Raw genomic sequence first — 27,893 nt, 5'->3', positions numbered from 1 at the left:
CCGGGTGAGTCCCGACTGCCCTGTCTCCGACTGAGCATGACAGGTCGGCCAAAAGGAAGGCAGACAGCTCCTCCAACGGACAACGGCACAAAACACACCGAACAGACTCGAGTCACTGACCTCTCCAGACTGTCCAATGGCTGATTATCGGCCCGGTGTGTAGCTGCCTTAACCGCTAAAAAAAAAAAAGCTTTGTAGTCTCAAAGTACACTTGTAAAAACTGTGCTAATTGCATCTCATTATACAAAGACTTATTACACAATTTTGACTATTTTCCTGAGTCCTTTTTGCAGGATAACAGCAGTTAATTACAAAAGCATACAGAGTAGCTTTATATTGAGTGGAGAGACTGGTATCAATCTTCTCATCTAACTCTTAGCAAGAAAACAAGTAAGCTTATATCCCTAAATGTCTAACTATTCTCGTAAAGTGTTGTCTTTCATTTGCTATTATGCTTTTATTCTAATTTCTATAACTTCTGTTGACATTACTTTGTATTTGTTTTTGCCAAACAATTTTCTCCTTATTGTAGCACACATTGAGCTCCATTCTTTGAATGAAAGATGCTATTTAAATCCAGCTTCTTGTTGTTGTTATTATTATTATTATTATTAATAATATATTGAAGGGCTCAGATGTGGCGCGTCAGCAGAGCCATTTGTCGTCAGTTTTACAAAGCCATGAGATTTGCACTGCAGGAGAGGAGAGGGCACCTGAGAATCACCTTGTTAGTCTAAGCCTAGAAACGGGGTCTTTGTACTTAGGTAATGCTCAGAGTAATTGGCAGATCTGCAGCAAAAGGCAGAGAGAGTACATAAAAGATACTGCAGAGATAATTGTGCAGAAAAGGTGAGTTAGACTGACTTTTCCATGCAATTTGTAGCTGAGTCAGACTGGAGCAACTAGCAGGTGCAATCAGCCTTTCATGGGTGGACTACCTGAACTTTCTGTAATGAGTCACATCCTGATGTTAATGTCTGCATGAGTATTCAACATACATTTGTAGCACTAGCAACAGGAGATTTAAGTTCCATGACCAAGTCTGTTTGATTCCAGTTTGTTATGCTGCAGGGTGGATCAACACGAAAAAATTGCCTTATTCTAAACACCAGGCTTTCATATTTATGCATGCCAAGAAATTATGTCGAAATTACAGTCTTCAGATGTTTATCATCAAGATGCACCTGCCTTTTCAGCCTGAATCACAGAGCAGTGCTGCAAAACAGCCAACCCATCCTGTTATTAATAAGAATCAGACGAAGTTTGGATATTAGCAGAAAGAATGCTGTACATACAAGAAGTGATGAAACATAACTCAATAAGAGTGAAACACTAAGTCAGAGCTGACAAAAAGCTTGTCCAGAAAAAGCTGGACTAACTGTTACCTTTATCTCTTCGTGTAAATAGAAGGATTTCTTGCTGTTTAAATATTTTAGAATTAGGGACCCAGTGATATTCAAAGTTGCCCTGTGTAGCCTTCAGTAGAATAATTCCGATAACACAGAGAATGCGAGAGATAGATGCCCTTAATGAATGAAGATGAAACCACATTAAACACAAAAGAAAATCCATACTGATTAATTACTGAGGTAATAGTCCTCGTTGTTCAACAGTGTGTCTCTGTCAAAAGTGTTCCTTTGGCACAGTAAGAACGTTAAGACAGTATTTACAGGTACACAGGATTTTCAACACAGTTTTTCACTAAAATGTCTGCCAGCTAGTGAACAAACTACCATGAGAAATAAAGCCACACAAAGAGCACAGGCACTTGATGTTCTCTTCAGGATGCAACAAAGCAGATGCTGCCAATTAAACACAAGAAAAATGTCGCCAAACTGAAACAGCTTTTTCCCCGCATCACATTCTGCAACCATGCACACAGAATTTGAAGGAGACCTTTTAAAAAGGCCTAATAAACGAGGGTGGGGATATTACTCACTGTGTGACTCATAGCATATTAAGATGAAGAGTGAAAAACAGAAGATACAGACAAAAACAGATGGTGCACACAGTAGCCACTGCCCCGACAGCCGCAGATGCGAAACATCAAGCTCTCTCCTGCAGGCTCAACAGGTGCCCGTGGTGCTGACGGTGGTGTAGCTAAACTTGGACATGGAGGTGGCCATGGAGGTGGCCATGGAGGTGGCGGTGACGCCGTCTTCTCCTCCCTCCTTCTTCCTGCACCACCAGCGGCAGAGCCGGTTGCGGCAGCAGCAGGCGAAGGTGGACAGCAGGGCCTTGCGGAAACGGGTGTTCATGAAGCAGTAAATGATGGGGTTAACGCAGGCCGAGGTGTAGGACAGCAGGTGGATGAAGGAGATGGGCGCTCCTGTGAGGGCTTTGGAGGCTGACCCCAGGTCAAAGGCCTTCCAGGTGTTGGCGGAGAACAGGGGCATCCAACAGATGAAGAAGAGCGCCACGATCACCATCAGCATGCGGATGACTCGCCTCTTAGCCTGCAGCTTGGCCTCCGAGGTGTTGCTGCGGGGGCGCTCAGTTTTGGCCCGGGTGGCGCCAGATGAAGCAGAGAGGGTGGGGAGCTCCACAGCAGAGGAGGGTTTTTTAGACACCTGGATGTAGCAACCATCGTCCTCATCGTTGGACCCTGTGGCGGCCTTTCCTACACCGTTCTTCTGGCCTGTGGACAGTCAAAGTTTACATTTTGGAGAGCTTCAACATAATGCAAGTGCCAAGTATTAAAGGATAAAGGGATCTTTGATAATTGATTACAGCAAGCACAGAAACGCTGACTAAAAACCAACTTCATTATTTTTCTGCATACCTAAGAAATAAAACACTATGTTTAGCGATAGGTTGCAACAGTTGCTAACAAAAGGCTATTTCACATTGTTTCAACCTTGATGAATCACACACAAGACTCCATGGAAACTGATGGTCCTTATGCACACAGTAACAACAGCAGTTATTATAATAATCACCTAAAGGGACCACATTTCAGCTATACCTGATGGAGAAATTCCAAACACGCATGAAAACAAGCAGAGTAGGTATTAGCACAACTGAGACTAAGTCTATTTTTGTATGTAACAGGTGCAGAACCTATAGGTAGCAACAAAATGTCATTCTCTGCTTGAGGCAAAGCAACCTTTACAGTTATGCTGCATATCTATTTGCCTAAGAATGGTTGTTTGTTCCTATTGGAAGTGCATAACATAACACTAAAACACCATAAAATACATTCAATTAGCTGTATATCTAGCCTAATTGGGGTTTAATTGTGTCATTACTGGCAGCTGCAATATTTTACCAGACTTTTGAGAAATCGTGCTGTAGCCTGCGTTTCTAATGAAATTCACCACAGCTTCACACAGGTCCATAAAAAGTGAAGTAGATGTTTTCATCCGCAGTATGAATTAAATCGATGTGAACAAAAAGCCTGTTGCCGTTTGGATTGAATTTATGATGGATCTCACCGGTGGTCTCTCTGTTCTGGCCCAGCTCAAAGTGAATGCCTCGGAAGAGCTCTCTGGAGATCAGACCGTACGCTACCATCATTACCACTCCCGGGATGAAAAACAGAGTGAACAGCAGCAATACATACCTGAAAAACAGACCGAATGGAAGGAGAAAAACAACGGTCAGAGGAGAAAAGGGAGTTGAATCAGCCCTCGAAGCCATCCAAATCAATCAGATTCTCTAAGCAGATGGCTGGAAAACCTGCAAGTGAACTTAAAAAACAGAATTTTTCAAACACCTGCATGCATGTGTTGGAGCTGTGCTGGAGGCCCTACAGATGGTCGTTCCCTTCCCAACAGCCCTCTTTACACCCGTGGTGTTAAAAAAAACTGCAGCTTCCTGGGCCAGTTCTGCAGCTTCTACCTGCAGGCTATCAAGCTTGTCAGCACCTTGTGGTTTAACCTTCCTCGATACTTGCTCTACCTACTTGGACTGTTTTTATCTACCACTCAGGGCTTTTTTGCTGATGCCATGTTTGCATATATCTACCAGTTTTATATGTAAATCCTTACCACATACTTTCATGATGTTATAACATTGTCAGACTCATGATGGACAGTATTTTTAAAAAAGCACCATTGAACTAGAGCTAGAGATATCGTCTTTTTTTTATTCCAAGCCTTGTCAAAACCATGAAGATAAAGAAAAGTGTAACCTGGAGAAGCTGCGAATTCGAATTAGTGATTTAACAAAATACACTGCACTCAAACATGATGTTGATCTTCCCAACATGAGCATGCATTAGGTCTCTATAGTTTGCAGAGTGAGGCGAACCAGTTGGACCAGTCAGCTGATGCAGGTCTAACACTACAAAACACTACTTTCTTTAAGAAGGTAGGAGCCATCCTGTTTAACCGAGGGAAGGTTTTCAACACGACCTTATCAAACAGTTTACACAGTAACGCAGTGCATATTGACACGTATGGTAACAACTGGACGTCACATGGATACCGCACATCATACTAGACAGTACACAGGGCTGCATATAACACAACAGAAAGAAATGTTTTTTCAGAAGGCATTTCTGAAATTACATTTTGCCAAATAAACATTAAATATGCTGTAATATCACAATTGCGAGACATTTCATGCTGCCCCAGGCTGTGTACACGGCGGTTTTCTGATCATATATGTTCCATTTTCCTGGCACAGAATGAACAATGACCGTGACTCTCGCTCTCTCTGCTTGGATTGATGGCACCTCAAAGAAAAAGTAGTTAACTGAGTACAGTGCAAAGAAACTGCAGAAAATGTTGACAGAGGGGAATTTTTCAACCGTGTACACAATTTAAAGGGCTCAGTCTTTATCGGATTGCAGACACCACTCTGCATATATTCTATATAAGACGTGGCTGCAACACTTCATATTTGTTCAAATATATTATAAATATGCAGCGAAGTACAATGAATGACTTTCAGTTATCAAAGTATTGAGTCTTTAAAGGTGAATCAAATGAATAGAACCTTGTGAACTAAAAGATAAAACTCAAAAAAGAAACGCATGAATAAATAAAAAAATAAATAAAAAGGTGTCACTTTGATTGTAATACATCTTTCACCATCTCCCTTTTGATTCGTCAATCACAGAATGCTCTTCTCAACCACCGATGTTTGCGGTGCACATCAGTCAGCACATGAAAGCGACAGCAGAGCGGCAGTTTCATTCACTCTCTTGATATTCTAATGTCTTCCTGGGCAACCCTCTGAACTCTGCACAGCCCCTCTCTTTCACTTCTCACTTTTAAAAAAAGGCTTTAGTTAAAGCGTTTGGTTTATATTAACCATCAAAGAAAATTATATGCATGTGTTACATATTTCTGCACTATACATAGGACTACAAATAAACTCTTTGTTGTTTGAGCTCTATGGATGGCAATGTCAGTCAGTTCAGATGGAAATATCTCAACAACATTGGAGGGATTGCCATGCCAATGTTATCCGGTCATCATAAAGTGTTTTTATCATCTATTGAGATTTGCCTCGATTTAATAAGATTACCTCCGGAGGTTTTTTTATGTAAACTCCATTCTGCGTTAAATTGTCAGAATAATAACAATCATTACATTTGTCTTTGGCTTGACAAAATCGGTTCATTAACTTCTTGATGGCTCTTTTATGTGTCTGGAAAATCTTTTGCTAAAAATGGATGCTTCAGTTACTCTATGCACTGCTTCATTAGGTGCACAAAATAGGTATAGGATAGGGAGATGGAAAAGGTGGTATCTCCTTTCATTCTAGATTTTAACCCCCAACCCTGGTCTAATTTCAAAGATGGCCATGATGGGGGAAGAATAAACTGTGATTAGAACTTGAAAGGTCAGCATACTTAGTGACACATCTGGACTTTTGCCCTGTGAGCCTCGACTTTCTTCCTCCTCCTTTTCCTCACCGAGCATACTAATTAACTGGTCTTCCACTGCCTCTTCTCTCCCGGAGAAGCTTTACAGTTTGATAGACAGTCGGAGAAAAGACAGCATTCGACCACAGAAGGCTGTCAAGTAGGGAGATGTAAAAGGTTTTTCAGCTTCCTTTTCATTTTAATTGTGCCATACTGCAGGACTTTACGTTGTTTATGGACAGATCTGTGAAAATTCCCGAGTAGTCTCTCCCAAGATGCTCTAACATATCTTGTTCTTGACTGTGTATTCATCTACTTGGGGTGTTTTTTTAGCAACAAAGCAGCATGTATTGATCCTCAGAGGGCATGGAGACGGGAAATGCTGAGCAATCCAGTCTGCAGCAGCAATATTAGTTTCTCTCCAGACATTTTGCATAAGCTTTACTCTTCCATCTTTCTCAGTGTACAGTCAGGTGCAGAGAAACACTCATGTTCATCTAAAAAGATGGCAATATCGTAACATGCATATCCTCACAGCACCAATACTGAGGGCAGACCCATTATCGACAGGATCTCTGTCTAATGACGTCTCATCCCAGCTTCACAGTTTTTCGGTAGTCGATCCCTGCTATGCTAGAAAACGGATCCATTTTATACGGTCTCCAAGTATGTCTCAACAGGAGCTGCCTGCTCACCTTTTATAGTACATCTTAAAAAACAGTCTCCCACCTAATGATTTCATTCATTTTTTCACAGACACCACCTCTGTAACCACCTTTACAGCTTCAGCCCAGTGGTTCAGCCTTCTCTCCATCATTAGCTAGACTCTTTATCCTTCTCGTAGTTCTACTTGGACAGGTAGAGGGAAAATACACTAAAGTCCCAGTCACACCACTTTTTATTGTAATGGAATCGCCACAATCAGTGGTTTTGCTCACGGGGGCATCAAGCTAATAGGCTGTGTTGCACCATCCACTTTTTTTTTAACCTCCTCTGCTTCACAAAAGTGGAACTGTTTTCAGACAGTTATTGTAGTGTTTACAGTGTGTACTGTGTAACACCAGTGTGTAGTAGTGACGTGTAGAGTGAGTTGTTTGCAGTCATGCGCAGTAACATAGGAAGTTGTCGGTTGCAGAAGTAGTACGATACACGCTGTATGCATGTCTTCACCAAAGCACATTCAGTAAACATCATAATGAATGAGTGAGTTGTCCGTGTACTGTTTGTATATGGAAACGTCACAGTTATGAGACAGGATTTGATGTTACAAATGTTTCTTTTGAATAACCTGTGTGGACTTATTGTCCCAGCTGAGCTAACAAACAAACAAACAAGCTTGGAGAGCCTTTTTTCCCCCTTTTTGATGACTCTTTATGGAAATAATGTACAATCCTGAGAACAGTCAGTCAGGGGGAATAAACAACACAGTACAGAGGAAATAGAAAGAAGCTCAGAGAGCTGTTGTGACTGACTAGCGCTAACATCTTCATGTAACATGCCATTAGCTCACGAGCTACAGCAGCACACCAACTAGCCCTGCGAGTACTCCCTATGTCTCACCATATATATCACCAAGCCTCTGGCACCGCACTTACCTTATACTGAATAACAATAGTTAACTACAAAATCACCCAGTACACTAGAAGGCAGAGCTACACAGGTAAACTAAGCCATTAGTATTGACAAATTTATTCCACATCTGTTACAGAAATTGAAACGCGTTAAAAGTAATTTATTGGATAAACTACCACACTTACAAACACACAATGTAATACAATTACTGCTTCAATGTACTGCTCAGAGAACAGCTGAGGTGCTGAAGGTCTGTGCAGGAAATTTGAGATAAATTAACAAAATGACCAAATCAGCTTCAAATCTGTTTTCCAACTGGGAGCAATCAGTGGAAAGTGGTTTGATTGCACGGCTCAAAAAAATGAAGCAATTTTCTGATTGATAATGCATATGTAAATGACACAATTACACTGCATGTAAGTCAGAGTATCTCCACACATTTGGAACCAAAGCCAAGCAGATTGTATTCACTAACTGACTCCCGTCTATTCAGCTCATACTCACTCATCCCTGTTGAGGTAATGGAGGCACATCCACCAAATTATTGTCATGCATGTGAAATCTTTCGAAAGTTTTCTTTGTGCAAAGTTTGTCAATTCTGAATGGCAATACAGATGGTTTTTCCTTCTATCACTGAAATCCAATCATAGAAATGTATGATGAGTTGATGAATCACCATGCTTGTAGTCCCAACAGCACTTACCAGGTCTGCTCAGCTTGCCTGCTGGGCCAGTACTGGCGACACATGTGGCCAAGAGTACCGTTGGCCTTGGGGAAAGACTTGAGGACACTGAACACCGGGTAGGGCACCATGATTAGCAGTGACACCACCCAGGTGGCAGCGATGACACGGTAGGCGTGGGATCGGGTCTGCCACGCGCGGGACTTCAGCGGGTTACAGATGGCGCTGTATCTCTCAATGGCAATGGCCACAAGGCTGAAGGTGGAGATGCTGACAGAGAGCCCTGCAGGAAAGAAAAGACAGCAAGAACACATTTAGAGAGCTGGTCTGTTAGTCTATTCAGCACTTGATTCAAGATATCTCAGCATTTGGAAATATGCTTATTCAATCTCTGCTGAGGGTTAGACGAGAGAATCAATAGTACTTACATGTCTTTCAGGTAAATATAAAGCTACAGCAGTGAGGCGGTTATCTTGGAAGCAGAGGGAGCAGCTAGCCTGGCTCTGTCCAAAAATAACAAAATCTGCCGTTAACACGTTACACATTGACCGTACGACCTAGTCATCTCCCCCAGCACCCAGCATGAAAACCGCATGAGGAGATCTATTTGCAAAATAGTTGATTAGCTGCTGAAACACATACACAATAACACATTTTGAAAGATACAGTACAAAATGTGTCACCTCCTTGCTTACAGCAGCAAAATACAACAGTCTCAATTACTTACAAAAACAATAACAAGCATGAACACACCCATCCAATGCAAGAACCTCCCAGTTCACCTTCGGTGCCATGAATTTATTAGTCAAATAAAGCCCTAATACTATCGTTACCACCACCACCACCACGTCAATCAGGATTAAAGGCAACAAGACATTTCCATTTAAGAGTCAAAACATGTTTTAGGATAAAATCCATCTGCTCTCAATAGTGCTAGCACCTTTGTGATTGTCCAAGGACACTTTCTCTATAGGGTCCAACACAATTTAATTCCTTCAGAGTCAATCCAGGGCCAAGTTGTATTTGCATCTATGAATATAAATAATCCGCAGAGGGGGAGCAAGCTCAGTCAGCGCATAGTCTGTGTTCTGAGGGTGAGACTGGCCAGGTGAGACAAATAGCATTAGTAAAGATATACCTGCGTGTCACCAGCAGCCCCCCAGAAATAAATTCACCCCACTGATCCTCTGTCGCTACGAGAAGCAACAACATATTAATCCCCATCTGTTGTTCCTTCACAACAGGAACATCCTGTTTAAAGGTGAACATTGCATTATCATTCAAGGGAGGAAGTCATTATACATACTGCTATAAACATGGTGCAACTCAATCTACAGGAACCATATTAAGTATTTGAGTGGTGGACGGCTCTATGGCTCGGTTGAGAACAATTGATCCAATCTCCGGGATCAACCTTTGGCGATGGTCTCTCCATCAAAGCAATAAAAAAATATTTGTTCCATACTATTGTGATAAGCTTTGCTATCAGAAGCTAAAAGATTAAGGATTTAGTGTGTATTGTCGACTGCTTGGGAAGAGAACTGTGAGGATATATGGTGTGGGATTTGATGCAGAGTGTGATAGAGGCAAGAGAACGACTTTATATCATATCCCTTCTCTAACAGAACAAAGGAGCTGAGTTGTAGGGATAATCCAGAACAAAGGGAACGTCATCGTCACAAAAAGATGCCTTTCATGCTCTGTGAGCAGTCAGAGAGACTCTGCTGTGCATTATTAAAAGCATTTCAGCCCTTTGCGAGAAGGGTATTTTTTTTTATTGCTGCTACACTGACATGAAACCTGACAGGATACTACATCAAACTAAAACCGCTGGGTTGAGGCATATCTCCCGGGGACAAAGATACTGCATAAGATGAAAGAGATAGGTACATGTCACGTTCTAAAAGCAACAGGAAGTTTGATATTTTAGTTAGGACTGCTGATTTGGCCTGTTAACCAACACTGTTTACAGCAATTCACACCGCAAATAGTACTTTGTCTCGAAGTTTTAACTCAGTCAAATCTGAATACAGACATGACACACATGTTTTTAGTTCTATTATTTTTCAGCTCCTACTACATGAGCCCAGTCTCTGTGCTTAACGTAGAGTTTTTTCTGCCTGCCTCTGCAACCTGTAACATTAGACAGCCAATTACAAACATTATTTAGATCTTGATAGAAGCATGCTGCATGCTTATTGGTTTACTGTAGCTGATGAGATTTACTACTTAGGTATTGAAATTGGTTATTGAATGACGTGGCACTTTTTCGATACTCGATACTTAAAGGCAATTCTGTCGGTACCTAAAAAGTATTGAATTCAGTACCCAGACCTAATTACCTACCAAATAGAAGTTATACAAATAAGATGTATTTATGTGCTCAGAAAATCAGGAAGAGCAGGATGGCTCTTTAGTAGGCGCCACCAGTGATCATAGAACTACTATTACAATTTCTATTTTTGTCAGCCTTCACTGTCTATAAGATCAAGGGCCTTTCTGCATGTTCCATGACACAATCCTTTATTGACTGTCGACCGCTGTACACTACCAGTCAACTAAAATAGCCAGCTCTGGCTACGCAGAAGGAGGTGGGTGGCACAGTCAACAGTAAGTAAGAACTTAACTGTGCGCACCGGCACTGTAAAAGTCTTGCACAATAAGTCTCTCACACCCACACATCTCTTTCAAGTGCTAAGCACAGACAAAGAGAGACACCAAATCACACATGGGGGGGGGGGGTCTTTTATTGAAGCTTGAAGGTGCTCATGCCAAGCCACAGTGCCCGGCTTACACTTATTGTGAAAATGTGGAACGCAGATGTGTAAGAATTTTAGTCTTTTTCTCAAAAGGAACAATAAAAACGAGTAGAAGACGAAAACGAAGAAGCATTATTTATAAAGCACTTTTGTAAAGTGCTTTACAAAGCAGACAGACACAGCAGAATTAAAGCACAAAGCGAATTATAATGAGAGGAGTAAAACAATTGTTGGTAAAATGCAGTTAAAAGTATAAAGAAACACTATTCAAGGCATTTGCATCGAAAGAAGTTCTAAAGGAATGGTAAGGCGAGTATCGAGCATACTTTAATGTCTGTCCGGTAAATATAAAGCTATAGCCACAAGACTGTTAGCTTAGCTGAACATAAAGACTGGAAACAGAGGGAAACAGCTGTCTGGCTTTGTCCAAAGTAGCATAATCTAACTATTAGCACGTCTAAAGCTCACAAATTAACACCTTACATCCTTATGACACAGTCCTCATCACCACCAACCAGCATAAAAACTGCATGAGGAGTCGGGCTATATTGCCTTCTTATTAGCTTATTATTCTTGGTAGAACACATTCATATGCATTTATCTTTCAGTGCATGGATACATTACATTATGTTGAGTAGCTCAGCCTACAGAGCCCCATTAGAGGGTGAAGCCTGTGTGAAATAGAGCCACAGGTCTTCAAATGAGTGATGTTTTCAAACCCTACACTTATAAAGACTAATAGCTGGGAGGTTGTGCACATTCAGACTCAAAGGAAGTGCCCTTCCAGGTGATGTATAGCACTGATACTCCACTCATTTGAATTGATTTCAGTTTCGTTTCAGGTACACAGACAGCCCAAAGACTAGGGTGCTTCTTGTCTGAGGGATTAGATTCTTCATCAACCCATTCAACATTTCAGTCCAGGCCCACTTGACCATCTGTTTTATTACTGGCGGGGAAAGCAAACACTGATCTGAGATCAGCAGCACTGATGGAGCAATTTGTTCGGCCTCTAATAGAAGAGTCATGAAACAAAACAGAAAATCGTAAACACTTTAAAATAGACTGCGGCAACTGTAGACCATATGCTCCCATTTATTATTACTGTATGTGCAGTAAGCAGCAGTGCATAAAGACGACCAGTGAAACCCATAAACCTCCATTTCATTTTACATATACTATACTATAATATATTACATAGTACAGTCAGCTCCTCAATATACCTGTTGCTGATGAGTTTCCTGTGCCTATATTAAAGTTGACACTTTATCATTATATACACGTCTCTTGTGTCTTAGTTATTGCTGCACAGAGTCCACTCTAGTTGAGTTTTCACACAGCCGTGCTGAGCAGAGCTTGCCTCCCTGACACTTGGCAGTATTGCGAGGCTAATGTTTGAGGAGAGGAGATTGTGCTGTGATCCTGGACAAGGTACAGCCAAGTTAATTACCAGCCAACTAACCAACTAAATGCTCCCATTCTTCCCCTGCGCTGTATCTTCCCTTCTCGGGATGAAGAAGCTCTAATCCTTTTCTTGTTCGTTAAACACGAGTCGGGCGAACACTCACAGTAGTCTGCTTGATAACTGGCTTCTGAGCGGAACTGTGAAGTTTTAAATCGAGGGGAATTCAGCACACCTCAACCTGGGGTAAAAGATTTACATTCCTCAGCTGACACTACGCCTGTTATTTCTTAGCTCACACCTAATTCTCCCAGTGGAAAGTTGCCCTAAAGAATCCTAAAGGCATACAAACTTTACAAATGGAATTAATTTGTTATAGGTGCCAGAGGCACTTGCATCCAGTTCTGTAAAAGGTTTGCTGGAGGCCATGAAAGTCCAAATTAGAATACATTATGCAAACTGCACCTTAGGGGTAGCTGACAGACGGAGCTGGTAAGTTGGTTAGTAATTGTCTTATGACCAGCAATAAAAACACAAACATGGATACATAAATGTGACTTGAAGGCCACACATATACACAAACGCACGCACCCAGAATATTACAACATCGATCTCATAACTGCCACCGAAACAGTACACGGGCTATGATTCACATGATTATCGAATGAGGGGCAGATAGATGGATGCATGGAGGAACGGGGGAATCAAAGGATGGATGGTGTATTATATGTCTAATGGGCATGTGTTAACAGATGAATTTGCAAAGGGTAAATGAGTTTGCCGAGTAGGTTTGCCACACAATCAATGGGTGAGGAAGGTCACAATGATCCTGTGTATTGATTGGTTTTGGCTGATAGAAGGCCTTGCTCATGGGCTCAGATCTGGGAGGAGGTTTGATTGATGCATTTTTTTTTTACATGCAGATGCTGATATTTGTCAAAAAACATTTCTATTTATTATTATATTTTGCACGATTTTCTCATAGAGTAGTATAATGATTCTATGTTCCGTCCATAGGCAGCACTAGACATGTTGTCTTGCCAGGGCTAGTTGGGGGCTTAATAACTTTTTAGTGGTGGCAGATGTGTGGCATTTGGAATAAAAACACAGCTTCTTCTTTTTTTTTATTATTCTTTTGGCATTTTCGCCTTTTAGCAAGCTCTGAGAACCTTTCTCCCTTCAGTAAATCTTTTAATTGAATGAAGTGGTGTACCATCCTGAGAACAAAATGCTAGAGGGGAAGTAAAAGGCCCAGTAGTTCCTGTGTCTTGGTGCCTTCTAGAACCAAACATTTAAACTAAACCTAATTCTGGGTGGGGCTGTACCGTAGCATCATTAAGCCCCTCGTGCTGCTGAAGATTCTCCCCAGAATTTTTGTCTTTTAGAAGAACCTCTATCATCTGATGGATATATATTTGATCATCCTTTGAGACATTAATTTAAACACAGACTAATGAAATTCTTAAATTGCATACATTTTGCAGGGGAAATAATGTGTTATTGCATTTTTAGGCAGCTGATTGAGAAAGTAACGCGGTAGTGGAGGACATCCTAGTCATTATTCGCAGTTTAATAAAATGCCGGTATACATGTGGTTAAGTGACTTATCTGTTCACAATCATTTTTAACTACTCTGTGGCCCTAACCTTGACTAGATGACAAGCATACATATGAAGTATTAACCAAAGCGGCCAAATAACAAAAGGTTTGAATTTGAAGTCCGAGGCAGCTGGCCCTCCTGCCCTCCTCCTCTTTATCACAGCTCAGAGAACCCAGTGATTGAAAAGGAGATTCAGCAGGCCTGTTCTCACAGATGGTGCATTACATTTCTGAGACAATAATAGGATTGTGGACCTCACTGTTCAATAGCTCTCCTCAACCATTCAAAGCTCAAAGTGAAGACACCAAGTACTGCAGCCGATCTCAGTTTCTCCACCGTCTCTTGTGCTTCGGTGTGACTCAGGCCTCACGTGTCACCTTGGCTCTGGCCTGATGGGAGCCAGCTCATCACTAAGTCACACTCCTGAAGACGTGTGACTGTTCATGGACTTTGAGCATGATGGTTACCCTCTGACAGGCAAAATGAAGCCCAGAGAAAAGCCTCTCTGAAAGCTCTTGGTATATGTTGAGCTTTTTTTTTCCGGCAGGATTGTAAAGCTGGAGCACATTTTATGATCAGCGGCCAGCCACAAAAAGGGCCAGATTTTGGTTCTAGAAAAGAAAAATGCCTTTTAACCCAGGCACTGAATGATCTGCTTGTTGTTATAGAAAATGATTAGATTAACGTGAATCTCACCCTTGTTCCTAACAGCTCAGTTTAGCATGACTCCGGCTCCTTGTGAATGTTTTTGGAAAGAATTTCCTGTGACTCAAATTAGCATTTCATTTAAAAATTAAAAGGATAAGAAATAACATGCGTCTGGCTGTGCCTGAAGGGAACAAAATCCACCTGCCAGCACCTCTAAAACTCACTAATTAACACAACATGTCTTGCTTGCTGAATCTGTACAAAAACCAAAGTGTAAACAAATGATAGGTTGTGGTTGTGGTTTTTAGGGGGATTGTGTGCAGGACTATTCCAGGCACACTGATTTCCTGGAGGTGACAGAGCCAGGCTAGCTGTTTCCAGTCATTATGCTAAGCTAACCAGCTGCTCTCTCTAGCTTTATATTTAACGTACAGACATAAGAGTGGTATCAATCTTCCCATCTAGCTCTTGGCAGAAGAGTGAATAAGCATATTTCCCAAAATATCGAAGCAGGTTTGAAACTCATCCTCACCCATAAAGTAGGACATAGTCTTGCACATGGCCTCTCCGAAGATGAAGTCCTTCAGGATGTTGGGGATGAGGGTGAAAGGCATGCAGAAGATGGCCATCATGAGGTCGCTGACCGCCAGCGACAGCAGGAAGGAGTTGGTGACGGTCCGCATACGCTTGTTCAGCATCAGGACCACGATGATCAGCAGGTTGCCGAAGACGCTGAGAAGGAAGATGAGAGAGTAGAGCAGGATGCGGAAAGAGTCCATGTCTGACAGAGGAAGAGAGAGGACATCATTTATAGGATCTGTTTTTGTATATAGCTCAGCTGATCAATTAAAGGAAGGAAGTGCATTTGTACAAGTGAACAACGAAGTACACAGCTTTGAATTAATGGGACACACTGAATGAATGTTGTCTGTCTTCTAAAATAGAAAATATGAACTTGTTTCATCAAAACCTCTGAGTGTGCCTGTTTTTCTTGTAGTCACGAGAGACAATAAAATGTTTAATGTACAAATAACAAAACAACTGTGCCAAATAAATAAAAAGAGGCAGAAGAGGAAGATTGATCTATTACATGGTTTAAAAAGACTTTGACTAGATTAACAAAATTAAATTGTAGAATATTTGATTTCATCTGTATGCAGGTGTTGGTTGTTTTTCTTGTATTCATTCAAGCAACCAACGTATTAAATGACACGTGAAATAATAAAATAAGATGTTGAAGAAGGAAGTGAGAAAATAACATCAAAACACGAAGGGAAAATGGCTGTATCAGGTTGTTCACGTGGGAAATAAAACTCGGGCGCATAAACAACACCAGAGTCTATTACAAGACAGAATTACGTTGCATAATCAACATCTTAAACTGTGCTGGTGACAATATTTTCCTCCCCGCCCTGTGAGCCAAATTATAATTAAAATAATACTAAAAGAAAAAGTCAAACATCATGAGTGCTGAACAGACTGTGCCAGGTGCTAACCTGGGAATATAACTCAAACTGGAAGAACAAGATAGAAATTAAACATTATTTGCATCATCAGAATATGAATCAACATTGAACATTGTCTGTGCAGGACTATTACTTGTTGTAAATGTAAGAATGGTCTTCTAAAAGAAAGCGTGTTTCATATGGGTTCCTAGTTTCAGCGCTGCCATCCAGCTGAGCATCAGTAAAAGCAGGACAGCCCAGCCAGAGGGTTTTTGGGATGCTCCCTTCACTGACACCGGCCTGTCACAGCGAGTCTGTGTGAGAATGAGAGTATCTAACAGGACAGGGTCGGGGCCGGCCATGTGCTGCGCTGACTGAGCCCTCTGATTAAAGACAGCGCCATGGGGAGTCTGCAGCAGAGCCTGCAGAAACAACGCTACACATCACCCTGAAGGCACACGCTCCTTCATAAGGAGTGAAACCAAGACACAAACTGTAGCCTACTGTATGTTCACATCACTACTACAAATTTCTTTTAATGAAGACTACTTTTATTATTTTATCTTTACATAAATAGTTGTGCTCACAAGAAAATGGTCTGTTGAAGCCACGCTACGATCAAAATAATATACTGTGTTGTACTTCATCATGAATGTTGAAAAGGAAGCCGGCATTACAAAATGGGAGCGTGGAACAAGATATAATGTAGCTAATAAAAGGCAGGAATCTCTATAAGTCGATCCGGATTCCGTCCAGTTGTCCGACCCGCATGCGCGAAAAACAAGACAGAATGTCACACACTATTCAATATATCCATATGTATTTTGCTGCTAGAGTTTTACGGTCTTGTACTAGTATTTTATTATTACTGTAGTATTAATATTTTCTTTTAACTTTTTCTATGAACCTTGTATTAAGAGAAGTAGGCATATGATTGTTTGTTTATATACTTTATTATTGTTTAATGCTACTCTGCATGGCTCACATATGCATATGCTCATTTGTGCTCTGTTGCTTTGCAATAGCTTTCAGTGTTGCATATACTGAACAGTGGAAGTTATCATATAAATGCATCAATGTTTTGCTGCTCAGCGTTACTCTGCAGGATTTGTTGTGGATGTGAATTGTATTGCTGATGTTGTTATTTCATCGTCTTACTGTCCTGTGTGGGTATTTTTTAACCTTCATTTGTGTATTGCATCTTGCAAAAGGACTGTTGTCTTTATAAAGAAAATTAAATTTTTTATGATTTTTTTATTTGCTGTTTTAAACCCATTTAAATGTGTCTTTCTGGCAATAGTCCCATGCTGCGCCAAACATAATGTAATATTTTACATTTAAAGAAAAAACTGTTTGAAATAAATATGATAATGTTGAGGAAATCCAAAAGGCTGTAGGCAGTATTAGGTAAATGTTTTTCATTTAACGGACAGTACGCAGAGGACCTAGACAGCAAAGCTAGTGTAACGTTAGCTGAGGGGTTTGAACCCAGTACACTGCAGGATGCATGTTAATCACCTCTGCCATCTAAGAGACCCAGTCGCCCTCAACTGCAAATATGAATTATTCTTTTGATAAGAAAATCCTCTGATGGCTTTGAGAGTAGTTTCTTCAGCTGGAGATTGACATCACAGTCAAGTTCATATAAGCAAACATCCACCTTGTTTCAGTCACTGAATGATTAATCTGCAACGCAGGTGTGAGAAGTTTGACAAGAGTTGGATTTACCCAACAGAGTTATGGGAGATATGCATAATAAGCACTCACTTGTGAGACTTTGTTCACGGACAAGTGGGGAGCCCCCACTGGCTCAGCAGCTTCTATTGTGTTAGATGGTGAGCGATCCAGCCGAGTGAAAATGGAATTATCTATTCATTGAGCACCAGTGGTATGTTGGCTCCCCTGAGCCTAACGACGGCATGGCAATTCACTTTGGTTCCTTTGACTCCCTTAAGCGTGACAGCTGTGTTCAAATACAAAAGCATCTATAAATACATCACAGATAAAAAGATGGCTTCTGAGTTGCTCATATGCAGCAGTTGACGCGGAACATTTTAGCCATGACCCAGGGCTGAGAGATCCAACACTACTGCTTATGCTTGCGTTGTTTCTGTTTATTTAACCTTTGTTTGCTCTATTTGTACTGTGTATTCTATAGGGCTGTACCAAATACCATATTTTGTGCTTCGAAGTTAGGTACTTATCAACAGAGAAAAGCCTATTCACAGCTATCAAAGGGGGGGAGGGGGGAAATGTTCAACATCTTTGACTGCACTTGAAGGTAACTTTATTTCACAGAGAAAGAAAAGAGATGAATCCACCTATTGTTACACAAACTCCTGGGCAGTTCAGTGCTTGTGTTTAGTTTTTTTTTTTTTACCTTCGTAGTGTTTCAAAACTTTTTTGTGGCAGCGATAGAGGCAGTGATGGTTCTTGTTTATTCTAACGTTACGGGACACTCACGCCGAAAACAGTCTGTGGGGGATAAATGCCTTGGCACGACAGGTTTTACATGATAGTCCACCACAGGGTAACGTTGGGTTGCTTTTCTCCAAAAGTTGAATCGGTCTCAACTTTTTGCTGTAGGCAGTTAAAATAAATGGGAAGACCTGCATTTTTGCTGGACTGTCTGACGAGTGAGGACCAATGCAGTGTTTGTGAATGCATGCTCAGCCAGCCAATGCCAGAGCATTGACATATTATGCACGGCCGTACTATCTTTACCTTTATCACATCGCCTGAAAACGACACTAGTCTGCTACAGTATAACCATACAGACCTCTACAAACATCAGACTGCTCGCTTGTAACTTAACATTTCTCCGACATTTAGCTAGCGGCTTAATCCCGACAAAACACCACAGTGAATTTCAGCCTGCATGCACGTAAAAAAACAACGCATATACAAATCCCAACATCAAATACCTACCCATCGAACGTATATTCAAATATTTCGATCCAGCCCTAGTATCCTATTGGCTGCTCAGCGAGGCAAACCGTCCCCCTGTTTCTCCACAAGGATCATTAAAGTTCCATCACTTCACTTTGTCTTATTTTTAGGAGAGGACTAGCACGACTGCATAGGGACAGCTAGTCATTTGGAAGTCATTTAATTGGGGGATGTGGAGTTTGAGGAATATCTTTAGGAATTAAATGATGGAGCTGGATCTCATCTTGATACATGAATTAAAAGATCATTAATAGTGAGCAGTAATAATCTTAGAGGCCATGTGACAGAGTTGCCACAATTCTGAACTATCCTTTTAATCACAACCTAGCCATGAGGCTGTATTTCATACCAAGCCCCTGTGAGATGATGAAATGTTAGAGATGACTGTCAGCTCTGTCCAGATCTGATGCTACGCCTAATTTCAAGTGAGCAGAAACCCCTGTGGAAATGAACCTGTGAAGCAGTAGACATGAGTCCGGTAATGAGTCCTGAACTTGTGGGAGTCAGCAACTAATTCTCTTTTGTTTAAACTTGTCCTTCATGGTCTTGACTGAACGTTCAGTGAATTATTTGCCATTTTTGGCTGAAAAGGGCAAATAATGCATTGGCTCAATGTAATCTCGGAACCCATTGGCTATTGTCTGATGATGTATTCGATTTCTATTAGCTTATTTATTTATATGCATTCATACGCAGATATTTGTTTATAGAGATTAGGTTGTAGATGTTGTCTCTCAACTCCAACTCCATTCTCGTTTCTCATGTTGCTAATCGGACTGTAAACGATGAGCGGCGCACAGAAGAGGCCGTTATCGGGTTACCGGAACCCTGAAATATTGGCCGTTTCCTACAGAGGCTAAATCCCGAGATTGTTAACCTATCGATATGAATGTAATTTGCTATAATGAATTTTGTCTTACAGCTGTAATATTACATAAATGAGTCCAATATGATTACATTTCCCAGAGTACCATTTTGTTGAGGAAAAAAACCTCCTTAAATTATATTTTCATTCTTATTACAAATAGTCTCCTTTGGAAAGTCAGAGATGAAAACATCTTTTTAGGGGGAAGAAAATGTCCGTAAAGAGACAAAACAAATTTATCACTGGTTGACTTTTCTGTGGCCTCATTAAACATTTTTCAGTATCAAGGACAATATTGTCTCTCAGTGACGGCACAGAAATGGCAGAATTGGAAATAAGATGGTCCTTACAAAACCTACAATAAAGTTGCTTTAAAGTTACTTTATTGCATTTTCATATTTGGTTCACTTAACACTTTCATCTGATGTGATGCTTTTGGCAGGAATGTGAATAAAAACAATCAACAACCTCCAATAAGCCTTGTAACTTTAGTGAAGAATAATCAATGTGTGTGTGTGTGTGTGTGCCCTTTGCTGTAATAACCTGTAACCTTCTATGGTGTTTATCTGCTACATAACACATGAAAAATTGGCTTGATTCAAGTCCGACTATGTTTCGTTTCGAAATTGAATTTTTTTTTTTTCTGATAGGGTTTCTGAGCACAAGGGCCTGCTGGTTATTACAAACATCTGTTTCCTTATAACCATTAACGGTTGCGTTTTGGACTCGTTTTTTTGGACTCGTTTCAGCTAGTAAGCACTCCAAATTTGAATCCAAACATGGAAGGTTGCTTCCAATGCAAGATTTGTGTCCACACTGCCAATAATAGATCAAAGAGCACTAAATAGCTCAAGCTTTAATCCCTATCGTTCTTTCGCTGGTTGTCACTGTTAATCAGACGCTGCCCTTTACAAATTCCAATTGTAAGTTCGAAGAGTTGACAGCATGTCCTAATCGATCCAATCAATCATTTTCAGTTCAATCACAGAAGAAAAGCATGATCGCTAAATACCAAGACTGATTTCACCTTGTGTATGCGGATCCCTTTTAGACTGAAAGTGTCAAAGAGAATTTGTAAGCTTTATAACAAAATCCCATTGGTTTTTGATATATTTGAATATATGACTCTGACTCATTGCAGATATGACCTATTGGCCTTCTTTGTAGCTCTATTCTCCAAACATGCATTACTCTAAAAGGTGGTGGCAAATTAATTCTTAATATAACATATATAATTGACGTAGCAGCAGTGACGTCAGCCATTGGTTTGTGGACTACCATTTGAAGCCTTGAGTTTGGCAATTTGGACGTCGTCATCTTGGTTTTTTTTAAACCGGACGTGACGATTTTTGGATGAGTGGGCAAAGCTGTGGAGGATGATGCTGCTAAGCCACTGTGTTGTCATGACACTATGGTTGCATTGGTGCTGCGCTAAACTAAACGCTATAGGGAAACTTGCCTATTTTCTTTGAAACAAGCCAACTTCTTTTTGCAACCAGTAGAGTCGCCCCCTGCTGGAAAGAAACTGCAGGTAGAATGCTGGTTTAAGGCACTTCCGCATTGGCTTCACTTTCAAAACCCGAAAGCTGCGTCCATTATTTGTATAGTTATGTTTGACAGCAATTTAGCATAGAGCTCTGTCTCTGTCACATTTTATTACTATAATGAGGCGAGTTACTGTATCAGTCAGCACAATTAAACTCAATTAGTCTTTCCTCCACACCCGTGAGAGGATAATATTGATCTGTCCTTATCTGGACATTTTTGGAAGTTGGAGAGAGCTTGTGCGAACGAGCTCAGCACATATTCAATTGCCCACAAGACGTTGTCAGACATGCACGTTTGCTTTTAATTGAAAAAAATTGCATTAATTCCTCCAATCTCTGCCTCATTAACATACTGTGAGACACTAAAGTGAATAGTTGAAAGCATGTTAAAAGAGTAAACTTAAGGGGCAATATGGGATGGCAGATAGCACATGGACATTAGGTGTGAGCTCATGTCTATTTAAAGTAAAGCATTTAGCAGAGTTACTGCACTGCAGCCTCTCCGGATGGTAACATATGCCTGCCTGCCAGTGTTCGATGGGCAGGCTGCAATTTGAGTTCATGTTCTCAAGGAGACATGTACATACTTATGGTGTACAGTATGTAGATGCCTCAGTTTACAGTAACGGCTGCATGTAGGTTGCATTAAGAATAACAGTAGTTTAACTGAGACCATGTAGAGTGTAATGGGTAAGAGGAGGTTGAGAGACGCCTGTCAATCAAGGCAAATGCATCCCCAAACAAACCTCTTCCAGCCTACACAATGTAATTAATGGTGCAGTATGTTTTTTAATTGCTTTAGTTACCACTAAGGTATTCATTAAAGGAAGTTAAATCAATTATTCTGACCCTAACTTGTTGAAATTGATTATATAGGAGTTTCCTCATTTGCCTCATATGAACTCATTGGAACAAGCACCTCGTAGCTATTAGAGGAGCTGCATAAGGGACTCCCTCATCGAATTAAACATTCAGCCGAGGTGTTTACCACTTGATTCCCATAAATCACTATGGCAACAAAGCCAGCGATGAGGCACCTGTATTCCCAAAGTTTGCAGTGCAATTACTAATTGGACTTTCTCCGGACTATAGAGATCCTTAAACTTCACGTCACAAGGGAAAGATTGATTAGAAGTTAAAGCTCATCTATTTCACGATCATTGAACATGCTCATCATGTATGGTTGCACAGGGGAGGAGAGCCCTATAAAGTATGGTTGTATTTGTTTCATCGCTTAGCGAGTCACATCACTAAGGATTAACCGACGGTGAAATTAGACCTCCATTATATGCAGTCTGACTGATACCAGATAACCCCATAAAGCTCTCGCCCTTTCCCCCTCTAATCCTCCGCTCTCGCGAGTTAATAAAGCCGGCGTGCAGACAGAGGGCATTACACCTCAACACAATCATTATATGGCTGACGAGATCTTTATTTGTGCTGTCTACTCGACAGGCGACACTATACACCCTCATAATCTGTGATATGTGTGCTTATGTGCTTTATCCATGGAGTGAATTGATGAGATAAATGCATATAAAAGCTATAATCGATTTTCCTTATTAAATGTATGACGCAGCAGGATGTGGATTGTGCACAAGAGGCAGCAGCTCATAATCGCGAAGGAGGAAATATCTTGTACACCCTGTGTGTGTGTGTGTGTGTGTGTGTGTGTGTGTGTGTGTGTGTGTGTGTGTGTGTGCTGTTAGTTCTGCCTCACCGGGTTGCTTAAAAAAATGTCCAATTATTTGATCTTATTACCGTGATCATGTTATGACACGGCTCTGCAGACTGACTCCAGCACATCTTTACCTGGCTGTCTGTGGTTTTAACTCTGCTGCGTGGGAGCAGCCGGTTAAAAAAAAAACAGCAAAAAAACAGGTCATTAACCATTCGCCGCCTACACAGTCCGGCTCAGCTCGTGTCTGTATCAGCAGAAATACTCAAGTAAAGTACAAGTACCTCAAAATTGTATAGTGCAGTACTTGTTAATGGTAAATGTTAGTTACATTTGAAAGCTGCAAGCAGCAGTACATTAGGCCAAGCCATTGTCCCATTCTGAATAGGCATGTTTTTAAATGGGCCCTGTACTAGTTGTTTCAGATCCAATCAGCAGTCGTTGGTCAGTCAGAGGTTAGAATTGTGTACTTAGATGATAGAAAGTTCTCAACTTCAAGTAGCTCCATCCATCTCCATAGTCAGGAAGTGTTTGTAGCCTTTGAAAAAAAAAAAAAAAAGAGTTCAAATTTTGAGAACAACTTATTAACTGATCCTCTGATAGTGTATTTAATCTTCTCCATCTCAAGGGTTTTTTGCCAAGGAGCTTTGAAGCAGAGGATGAGAACAGAATGCATGAGTTTAAGTTCACAGAGGACAGAGAGCATCTGTCTCATTTGTCGCCTATCCTCGGGTAGACTTTTAGTAGCCTGGATTGATTGATCACTCTCATGAATTCTTTTTTTTTTTTTTTGTTTAAATGCCAAAGAAATAACTGTTTTCAGCTTCTCAAATATGAGCATTTTCTGGTTTTCTCATGCACTATACTGAATACCTTTGGGTTTTGGGCTGCCGGAATAAAGGAGTAATTTGAAGCTGTCACCTCGGGCTTTGGAAAACTCTGATGGGCATTTCCCACTATTTTCTGACATTTTTTAAAGACCAAATAAATTGTTGATTTGAGTCCTACGCATAGAAAATAACTTGTAATGTGAAATTTCTCAGCTTCATTTTTCATTTACACTCTCATTGCTTTTTTATGCTCAGTGTTCTGGTTCAACATGTGGAAATATGTACAGATACCTATTAGAGTTATTTTGATCAACTTGCTGTTTTTGCTTTCATAAAAATGCATCACTTTCTATTCTATTTTAAAAGTTGAGAATTATTGCTCAGTTATTGCTCAGAATCACATTGCTATGTGATTAATGCTTTATTCCTAACATAACCAACAAAATAAACATCTGTCTGACTCAAAACTAATATTTAAGCCATGTATCAGAAGCCCAGGCCATTTGCATGCAAAGTAAAATTTATCAGCTTAATTTCTCTCATTGCTTTAGTGTTTTATATTCAGTCCATCATCGGAATGCTGTATATATGAATATATTTACTCTACTATCCCAGATTTAGTTTGATCAAATGGCTGTTATCGTTTTGTATATAATTTTTTTCACTGTATCAGCATCTCAGTCCTTTTGCAAGTGAAGGACAAAATCTCCAATTCAATGAATCGGACAGCAGTAATTCCACAAGTGGAAGTTGGGGGTGGGACTTTAATTTCCTGTCCCAGCACTGGAATATCATATCTGAGAGCAGCAATACAGCTGCATAATCACGCTCCATTGCTCTCTCCTTGGCCTAAAGGGAGACTGCAGAGAAGGAGCACTAAGGATTAAGGTAAATAAAAGAAGATTGTGTGTGTGTGTGTGTGTGTGTGTGTGTGTGTGTGTGTGTGTGTGTGTACATTGCCATGTTGTGGAGCTATATCATCAAACAGCACCATTAGTGTTTCAGCAATATATGACATAGTGTGTCACAGAGGGAATGAGATGGAGGCGACAATCTGTCAGCAGGACATTTCTCTTGGTCAAACACTGAACACACCCCACAGCGTTTGCTCTCTGGGTAGTTGAGTGATGTTCCAGCCTGCCTCCTGTATTAGGTCAATACAAGTAATGCAGCCCAGACTGTGAATTATTTAGTGGTTGGAAGATTTGAAATTTACTTGATACTGCAGCAGCAGCAGGAAAAAAAAAATTAAAATAGAACTCTCTCCCACGCTCAGACCTCATTACCTAATCAGCCCTTATTTTCCACTGGTATCCTGATATGAGACAAGGCTTGTGGGCCTTATCTTCACCTCTGGTTTAGGGTTTAATCTCCTCAACGGGTAGGCAGCATTTTGAGAAATGTACACAGTAAAAATCAACATTCAGAATTAAAAAAAAAAGGCTCTCACACTGCACACAACAACTCTGCTGATTGTGGCATTATTGATGCAGAGAGAAGCGGCAGTAAATTGGTCTGCTTGGTGACTGATTGCATACAATCAGACTGAAGAACTTCATTTACACAGAACTCCTGATTGGAAATCATTTAATGGTAAAACACAGTGAACGTGCACGGAGTAGAAAAATTAAAGAACAATCTGTGATGTTAGAAGGTCGATGTGCCCTTTGTTTGTACAAATTAAATCTGTGAAGAATGACATCAGGTCTACTGATTATATTTTAAGCAGGTAATCTTTCATAGGTGACACTTTGTAATTAGAGGCAAACAACAGCATCAAGCTGAATGAATAGCATCTTTTCTATTAAGAGGTTGACCCTTTTGTTTTGTAGGCTGTTACTCACTGTCAGATATGAACTTGTTTTTATGAAAAGAAGAAAAAATAGTTTGACTTGTTTTTTTCCCAGTGCCAACAGACAGGCTATTATAAAAAAGATGACAGCCATACAAGAGACATATAGCCTATCCAAATCCTGATAATCAGTTTAAGAAAAAACAATAACACCTTATTTGTTTAGTCTGTTTGGGGGCCAGATGTTGTCTTTGTTGCCATCTGAAGCATTAATACAGTTAAGCACCCTCAGCTTGGATGGTTAATGAGAGACAGCTTGGTGGAGCCTACAGAAGAAGAGAAGAAAAAGAAGCAATCTTACCGTTGACTCCTCTGGCCGGTCTGGGGAGGACAGAGCCGTTATTGCAGCTGATATTATAGTCGGTAACTTCCATGCTGAGGTTCCCCTGCTGCGCACAGTCCGCCGACACGTCCGCCGCACTGCCATTCACCGTGTGCAGAGCCATCCTCTCCGGCGACAGGACGGTTATTAGCCGCTTAATTAGCCTACACCTGCGTGGGCTGCTTAAAACTGGAGCCGCGCTGGAACAACTTGCCGCAGTCGCGTTTTTCTTCACAACAGCCGGAGTGTGAAACTTGGAGAAAAAAACTCCAGTTTGAGTTTCACTAATTTTAAATTCTTACACCGTGGAATAACGGGACAATAACCGGACCGTGAGAAGTTAATTAACGTGCGGTCGTAGCCTATGGGAAGCCCCGTGAAGCGCAGCGCAGCGAAGCGCTCACAGCACCGGACTGAAGCCCGACTGTGAAGGAATGAAGCTGCGCTGCTAAGGCAACTGAGGAGCTCTCTGCCTGTCTATCTCTCTTACACACACACACACACACACACACACACACACACACGCACGCACGCACGCACGCACGCACACACACACACACACACACACACACACACACACACACACACACACACACACACACTCACTCACTCACTCACTCACTCTCTCTCTTTCTCACACACTCCCTCCCTCCCTCTCTTCATTCAGCTCACGACTGTCATATACAAGTTAGCCAAAGCAGTATGAATATGCTTATTAGCTTAGCTGTTTTAGGAAAAGAGCTGCAAAACCCCACTGTACACTTCCTGCCCAGGTAACAGGCCAAACAGCACACAGACACAGTTAGCAGCTAGATGGTGAACATAGCGGAGAGAAGCATTTAGCAGCAACTGGTTTAATCTTTATGATGCATTGTATTTTACACGCTTATTATATGTTTTGTTAATGTAAAATGCAAATCTGAAAATTAGTTGGTAACTATTAACTGTCAAATAAATGTAATGGAGTAAAAAGTACAATATTCCCCTATGAAATGTTTATATTTGAGATAACCATCAGTGTCCCATTCCCAAGGGCTCCAAAACCGCTTGCAAAGGTTTTCTTCTTTTCATAGATTAATTGATTGTGCTGCTGAGATATATACATCAAGTGTGAGTGAGTGTGGAATTACAATTGACGTGGGTGGGTGTGTTGGGGTTAAGAGAGATATCAATGTAATTGCAAATTCTAAACCACTTAGGATTCTCAAGAGCTACACAAAAAAACATCTGTATTTTATTGACAATTATTATTTGATTCTGTGTATTAAGATACAAGCAAAACCAACATTTTAGATAAGTAGGGCTGGACCCGAATACTCATTATTGGGTGGGTATTTGGTTTACAATTTTGGGATTTGGTATACTTTTTTTTTATTCAACACTAACAGAATCCTTAAAAAAACGAATGCCTTTAATTAAACCTAAAGATACACAGTGTCTCCATTTCAGCTCAGTGTGAGAGTCTTCATTGGGTTTTACTGTCATTTACGGTCACTCTTCTTTACACGCACACGCACACACACACACACACACACACACACACACACACACACACACACGGTGTGCAGCACACTCAGAGAGAGGCACAGTGATGACTTTGAAATTTTAGCTGTTTCAACAATTGTAGGTTGAAAAAAATGTGCATGCAGACTGAAAATTACAAATTAATCTATGAGCAAAGGAAAAGTTCCGCAATCCGCTGGCTAACTCATACATTGTAACCAATGAAACACTGCAGCGCTTTCCCATCCATCTCAGCTGAGAATGGAGAAATGTCTGGCTGAGTCAAGTTCTAAGTTATAACGGGGCAGACTAATGTGTGTGGAGGTCTGATGGTGGTCAGCCTGGTGCTGCTTTTAGGCGATTTAATGAAGGTATACACAGCCGTGAGTAATGCCACCGCTGGCTGCTGAGTCCTTCCTGATTC

At 40.8% G+C, this 27,893-nt stretch overlaps 1 protein-coding gene across 2 annotated transcripts; it reads right to left on the bottom strand.

Annotated features, from left to right (window-relative positions):
• Nucleotides 1-186: 186 nt before the first annotated feature.
• si:dkey-1h24.2 (uncharacterized protein LOC100137117 homolog) lies at nucleotides 187-26,425 on the bottom strand. Of its 2 annotated transcripts, none has more exons than XM_031291904.2 (5): nucleotides 25,946-26,425; nucleotides 15,011-15,259; nucleotides 8,091-8,352; nucleotides 3,435-3,562; nucleotides 187-2,638 (listed from the first exon to the last, which is right to left on the bottom strand). In XM_031291904.2, exons 1-5 carry the CDS (start codon nucleotides 26,088-26,090, stop codon nucleotides 2,067-2,069), a joined length of 1,356 nt encoding a protein of 451 aa, XP_031147764.1. In that variant the 5' UTR covers nucleotides 26,091-26,425; the 3' UTR covers nucleotides 187-2,066. The 2 variants fall into 2 exon arrangements, with proteins under 2 accessions (XP_031147764.1, XP_031147765.1); XM_031291905.2 differs by having other exon boundaries at nucleotides 15,011-15,210; nucleotides 25,946-26,064.
• Nucleotides 26,426-27,893: the final 1,468 nt, after the last annotated feature.

This window comes from Sander lucioperca, chromosome 24 (genome assembly GCF_008315115.2).
Source record: "Sander lucioperca isolate FBNREF2018 chromosome 24, SLUC_FBN_1.2, whole genome shotgun sequence".
NCBI classification, from domain to species: Eukaryota; Metazoa; Chordata; class Actinopteri; order Perciformes; family Percidae; genus Sander; species Sander lucioperca.
Note: the sequence above shows the minus strand (reverse complement) of the source record. Positions and strands in the feature narration are given on the sequence as shown.